The sequence below is a fragment of the Fundulus heteroclitus genome, chromosome 21 (genome assembly GCF_011125445.2).
Source record: "Fundulus heteroclitus isolate FHET01 chromosome 21, MU-UCD_Fhet_4.1, whole genome shotgun sequence".
Lineage (NCBI taxonomy): Eukaryota > Metazoa > Chordata > Actinopteri > Cyprinodontiformes > Fundulidae > Fundulus > Fundulus heteroclitus.
The window spans coordinates 38,872,628-38,879,323 of record NC_046381.1 but is presented as its reverse complement, the minus strand read 5'-3'; the positions used below and the strand labels follow the sequence as shown (position 1 = coordinate 38,879,323).

The following is a 6,696-nucleotide window of genomic DNA, read 5'->3' as shown; positions in this document are numbered from 1 at the left end:
ATCGTGAAAATCTTTTCAATTCCCAACCCTACCGCAGGCGTCGGTCTAAAAACGTCGTTTTAACAAACATCCAGGATTAAAAGTTCTGTTCTGCATTATTCTGGTCAGAACCAGCGTCTCTGCCTGGAGACCAGAGATCAGACCCGTCAGCCGAGGATGGAACCGGATCACTGTTTACAGAACAAATATTCCCCCCATCACTCTTCATCCTGCCTCTGTTTGTGTTTTTAAGGAGGTTCCAGTCCGGTTCTGCGCGGTTCCCAGGACCGGACGGACCTGTCCACTGAAACACGGCTTTAATAATAATAGTACGGTTAGAATCCTGCAGAGCGGAGCTTTAAAACCATCTGATGGAGACAAAGCTGGGACAAAATCAGAGGAAGGAACTTTATTTTTCTAACATTGTTACTGAAACTAAACGTCCAGAACCAGAGAGAAGCTCCGGTCTCCGTGTGAACGTCTTAAATCTACAACACGCCGCCTTCTTTAGGCCTTTAGGCACCTTTAATCTGCAGAAATCCTACAAAAATTAAATAAAATCAGCCAGAAAACAGAGCAGCAACTTATTCTGATAAATAAACTTAAATAAATAAATATCGCTGGACAGTCTGGAGCAGTTTAAATATGCAATAAATACGTTTATTACAGAACATTTCCTTCCCCAGAACCAGAACTGGGCTTTCTAGAACTTTCTAAAACTCAGAAGTTAACTTCCTGGATGTTACAGGTTAAATTTTTTACCTTTCCAGGTTTTATAAAAGACTTCCTGAAGCTTACAGGAACCTTTTAAAGGTCTGTGTTAATCTGGACCCGTTACTCACCCACAGGTTCTGTTAGGTTCTGTTAAACAACCCGTTAAATCAACCTTGAGAAGCCTGCAGGTTTTATATCGTTTAGCTCCATTAATGTTTCCTCAAAGTTTCAGAAAGTTCTGCTGAACTGAGCTTCAGGTTCTGCTGAAATAGTTTGGATCTAAAGTAACGTGTGAAAAAACAAGTTTTGAGCAGCTTCCAAAGAACAAAAGTTGTTTTTTAACAACTAAATGTATTTTTATGGTCTGAAAATTATAAACTTGTGAGTTTTCAGGCAGGAACAACTAAACTTTCTCCTCTAGAATCTCAAACCTGAACATTTCAAACTGACCCAACAAGGACAAACCGTCTGAACCGGGTCAGACTGGGAGGAGAACGTCTCTCTGGACCCGCTGGAGGTTCTGAGCGGCTGCTGCGTGAACGGCTCGGTCCAGTCGGACGGTCCGGTTCTGGTTCCGTGAGCCTCAGGCCTCGGCCAGGCAGCTCATCACCTTCACCATCAGCTCCTCCTTCCGGGCCGCGGCGCCGACCGGGACTCCTCTCTGCTTGAGCCACAGCAGCATCGTCCCGCAGCTCAGCCTGGACCACTGGAGGCAGGAGAGGACGCGTCAGAACGTTCTACGGTTCTACGAGTTCTGGACCACTGGAACGCAGGAGAGGACACGTCAGCACGGTTCTACGGTTCTACGGGTTCTACGGTTCTGGACCACTGGAACGCAGGAGAGGACACGTCAGGACGGTTCTACGGTTCTACAGGTTCTACGGTTCTGGACCACTGGAACGCAGGAGAGGACACGTCAGGACGGTTCTACGGTTCTACGGGTTCTACGGTTCTGGACCACTGGAACGCAGGAGAGGACACGTCAGGACGGTTCTACGGTTCTACAGGTTCTACGGTTCTGGACCACTGGAACGCAGGAGAGGACACGTCAGGACGGTTCTACGGTTCTACAGGTTCTACGGTTCTGGACCACTGGAACGCAGGAGAGGACACGTCAGGACGGTTCTACGGTTCTACAGGTTCTACGGTTCTGGACCACTGGAACGCAGGAGAGGACATGTCAGCACGGTTCTACGGTTCTACAGGTTCTACGGTTCTGGACCACTGGAACGCAGGAGAGGACATGTCAGCACGGTTCTACGGTTCTACGGGTTCTGGACCACTGGACAGAAGGAGGGGACACGTCAGAACGGTTCTACAGGTTCTACGGGTTCTACGGTTCTACGGGTTCTGGACCACTGGAGGCAGGAGAGGACACGTCGGCACGGTTCTACAGGTTCTACGGTTCTATAGGTTCTACGGGTTCTGGACCACTGGAACGCAGGAGAGGACACGTCAGAACGTTCTACGGTTCTACGGGTTCTACGGTTCTGGACCACTGGAGGCAGGAGAGGACATGTCAGCACGGTTCTACGGTTCTACGGGTTCTACGGGTTCTGGACCACTGGAGGCAGGAGAGGACGCGTCAGAACGTTCTACGGTTCTACGGGTTCTACTGGTTCTGGACCACTGGAACGCAGGAGAGGACACGTCAGGGCGGTTCTACGGTTCTACGGGTTCTACGGTTCTACGGGTTCTGGACCACTGGACAGAAGGAGAGGACGCGTCAGGACGGTTCTACGGTTCTACGAGTTCTGGACCACTGGAACGCAGGAGAGGACCCGTCAGGACGGTTCTACGGTTCTACGGGTTTAGCCTTAAATCTCCGGCGTCGCTCCCATAAACGCTGATTTACCAGCGGAGCTGTGGGGGAACGTCACAGAGGAACCCTCGCAGGTCCGAGCCGTAAAACTGATGAATGTTGTTGTTAATCTGCTCGGCCCACAGCGAGCCGCCGCGGCCGGCGCCGGATCGTCCATCACTCTAACGCGTGTTCAGAGGGGGGCGGGGCTCCGTGTTCGCTCTCCATTACGCTAACGGCCTCTCATCCATCAGACTGATGGGGAGAACCGCCGTACGGCGCCGGTACAGGCCCGGTTCTACCGCCTGGACCTGGAGCTAGACCTGGAGGAACGCTCCCGTTTGTAAAGATTCAGAACAACAAATGCAGTAAAATGTAGAAAGCAACAGTTTTTCCTGCACACTGGGATAAATGGGCCGAACATACAACAGAACCAGGAGTACAGGAACAGGAACCACGATGGTCCGGCCTCTGCTCAGTTGGGTTCAGGTCAGAACATGTTGCAACAGCATGGGAACAGGAAATCACACAGTGGGTCACAGTCTGCTGCGACTTTAAACATCCGTAGCCATGTTTTTTGTTTATTTAAAGGTGCATAGCCATGTTTTTTGTTTGTTTTAAAGATGCGTAGCCACGTTTTTGTTTATTTAAAGATGCGTAGCCACGTTTTTGTTTATTTAAAGGTGCATAGCCACGTTTTTGTTTGTTTTAAAGGTGTATAGCGACGTTTTTTTGTTTATTTAGAGGTGCATAGCCACATTTTTTGTTTGTTTTAAAGGTGTATAGTTACGTTATTTGTTTATTTAAAGGTTCATAGTTACGTCATTTGTTTATTTAAAGGTGCATAGCCACATTTTTTTGTTTATTTAAAGGTGCATAGCTACGTTTTTTGTTTATTTAAAGGTGCATAGCCACGTTTTTTGTTTATTTAAAGGTGCATAGCCACGTTTTTTGTTTATTTAAAGATGCATAGCCACACTATTTGTTTATTTAAAGGTGCATTGCCACGTTATTTGTTTATTTAAAGGTGCATATCCAGAAGGAGCCGGGTTCTGCTCACCTGGTTGCTTCGGGCCAGTTTCTGCACGTCTTCTACTGAAGCCTTGGACTTCCTGGGCTTCTCCTCCTTCAGCTCAAAGACGACCTTCTGAACGGGACCAGAAGGGAAACCAGAAGGTGTTCAGGCATTTTTTACAGAACCAGGATTAGCTCTAGACTTCAGAACCAGCTGCTGAGGTTCTAACGGCCCAACCAGAACCAGCGGGCCCAGACTCCGTGGACTCACCTTCTTCTTGCTGATGGAGGCAGAGATGCCCTCAGAGGCGGTGGGTGGTGGGTCCATTTCTGGTTCCGTGTTGCCTTCAGGGCCGCCGGTGCTGTTGGTTTTCATGATGGACTTGGGTCGGATCCGTCCAGAACCAGCCGTCGTCTTCTGGGTCTCAGAGGCGTCTTCAGGGCCGACCCGCTCAGACGTCCTGCTGGACTTGGTTCTGGGTTTGGGCGGGACGATGAGCGCGGGGATCCGCCTCGACACCGGGCTGAGGCTGGAGATCCGGTTCACCCTGGGCTGACCCGACGGCCGAGAGGCGGCGCCGCTCGGGTTCTTAGGACGATTTCCAAAGCGAGGGACTCTGGGAGGAGGAAGAGGGAGGGAGGAGGCGGAGAGAGACGCCAGAGAGGCTGCGGTGACGGTGGATTTGGACCCGACCGGTACCGGCAGGGCGATTCTGTGCCTCTTCGGCCCGGTTCCGCTCGGCTGCCTCTGGGCTCGCAGCAGAGCGACGTTGATGAGGCGGGACGGCTCTCTGGTTCTGAAGATGGGCACCAGCCTGGGCGGTTCTGAGAGGGATGAAGCTGGGCGGAGGTTCTGACAGAAGGAGGAACCGGGTCGAGGACGATGGGTCTGGACTTCCTGCTGGGAGAGGGGGACCCAGGGCGGCTGCAGCCTGGAGGAGGTGCTGGGAGGCTGGGAGAGGCTGACGGTCAGGTTGACCTGGTCTGGACTCAGCACCTGATTGGGGAGAGGAGCCGTGACATCATATAAACGTAGACGCCTCGGTGGGCGGAGTCTGCCTATGCTGCGATGCGTCAGAGCGTCCGCCATCTTAAATGTGGCAAATCTGCAGTTACTCAGTCACTTAAACAGTATCAGAGGGACTTTAATCTCTGAATATACTTTGTATTCGTAATATTTTTATTTTCGTAGTATTACAAGTTTATTTTTGTATCCCTTTAGCTTCATTCTCCTGAATTTATTCTCGTAAAGAATAAAAGTATTTAAAATAATCTAACCTGGCCCTATTACTCCAGGAGTGAAATAATTCTGCAAACTGTGACTATTCTAGATTCTAGATAGATTCGATGCGTAACCGATTTAGCTCGTTTCATATAACTGCAGAGTGCTCGGAAGTTGCTGAAATATACGATCCTAAACTCTGGCCATTGGGTGTGTATGTGCGTCGCTACTTTGAGGCGCGCAGACCAAAAAACGACAGCATCCGTTTGGCTCATATGTCAGAGACTGGTAGACTGCAGCAAGAAAACGTACCTGCATCTGTAACACCGCAGATGAGCAACGGCCACGCAGATCCCGATAAATAAATGACTGGTATTAATATTGTGTCATATAATGCGCGAGGTCTGCGTGTTGGACACAGTGAAACAGACAGAGCGCGTCGCCTTGTGGTGGACAAATTACTGGAGACTTGTGATATACTGTGTGTGCAGGAGACATTCTTAGCTAAACAGGACCTGGAGAAGTTGAATTGCATACACAAAGAATTTTACGGCGCTGGTGAATCCACTACCGACCTTAGCACCAGAATAATTCGGGGAAGGATAGCCGGTGGTGTTGCAATATTATGGCACAAAAAATATGATCAACTGGTTGAGGTGATTAGACTGGGTGTGGATTGGGCCATAGGGCTAAAATTTACTTGTGGAGACAAACTTTTTATTGTTTTAAACATATACACACCTTATGAATGTCCTCAAAACGAAGACGAATTTCTTAATAGATTGGCTTTTATTATGTCTTTTATGCAAGATAATCAATCTACTTGTTTTTTTATTGTGGGGGACTTAAATGCAGATGTTACAGATAAACATTCTACATTTGCTTCGCATTTAATGCAATTCTGTCACAGTAATGCCTTAATTCTTTCTAGTAAGGCACTTTTGCCTAGCAACAGTTACACCTATATTAGTGAATCATGGCATACAACTTCCTGGTTAGATCATTGTATCTGTTCAGCTGATGCTCATGATTCCATTCTGGGAATTTGTGTCAATTATGACCTCGCCACTACTGACCATATACCATTCTCCTTATGTGTAAACATGAATTGCATACCTTCTGTTTTGCCTGTAGACTATAATATAAGTACAGGAAAAATAGCATGGGATAACTTGACTGAAAAAGATCTATCAGATTATTGCTATCGAACTAATGATATGTTCAGCAATATATATTTACCAAAGGGAGCAATCTCATGTCGTGATATGAATTGTAAAGACCCTCAACATGGTATTGAGTTATGTACTCTGTATGAGAATGTTGTGAAATCCCTTCTTATCTCAAGTAAGCCACTGCATAAAACCATCTCGCATAGCACCAAGCCGGGTTGGAACGACTATGTAAAAGAACATCATGCAGAGGCCAGAAGGGCTCTTAAAGCATGGGCTGACGCAGGTAAACAGAGACATGGTCCCTTGTTTGAATACAAAAAACAAGCAAATGCTAATTTTAAACATTCTTTAAGAATCATAAGGAGACATGAAAATACTATGAGGTCTGACTCTCTCGCTAGAAAGTTAGGAAATAATAATGTTAAGGACTTCTGGAAAGAAATAAAGAAAGTAAACAACTGTAAAACGTCACTTCCATCTACTATTGATGGTATTACTGGTGTAAAAGAAATCACTCAGTTATGGAAAGAGCACTACAGTGCGCTATTTAATTGTGTCAAAAGCGATATTCCTGACATAGGAAACATTCACAGTAATGAGAATGTGACTGTATCCCCACAAAAAATATATCATACAATTATGACACTGAAAGACAATAAGGCCTGTGGGTTGGATAACATTTCCGTTGAGCATTTGAAAAATGCAAGTAAAAAACTCTGTGCATTACTCTCTATGTGTCTTACTAGCTGTCTAGTACATGGTCTGTTACCTAATTCAATGCTATCTGTCATTCT

At 47.1% G+C, this 6,696-nt stretch overlaps 1 protein-coding gene across 5 annotated transcripts in view; it reads right to left on the bottom strand.

The window, feature by feature from the left end:
• Positions 1–373: 373 nt before the first annotated feature.
• LOC105917063 (uncharacterized protein C18orf63) overlaps positions 374–6,696 on the bottom strand; it is a 25,122-nt gene continuing 18,799 nt past the window's right edge. For all 5 annotated transcript variants that reach the window (XM_036125092.1, XM_036125093.1, XM_036125091.1 and 2 more), the window contains exons 12-14: positions 3,780–4,505; positions 3,555–3,641; positions 374–1,399 (exon numbers count right to left, since the gene is read on the bottom strand). In XM_036125092.1, the coding sequence (XP_035980985.1) occupies positions 1,277–1,399; positions 3,555–3,641; positions 3,780–4,505 (936 nt within the window). In that variant the 3' untranslated portion in view covers positions 374–1,276. The remainder of the gene's footprint in view (positions 1,400–3,554; positions 3,642–3,779; positions 4,506–6,696) is intronic.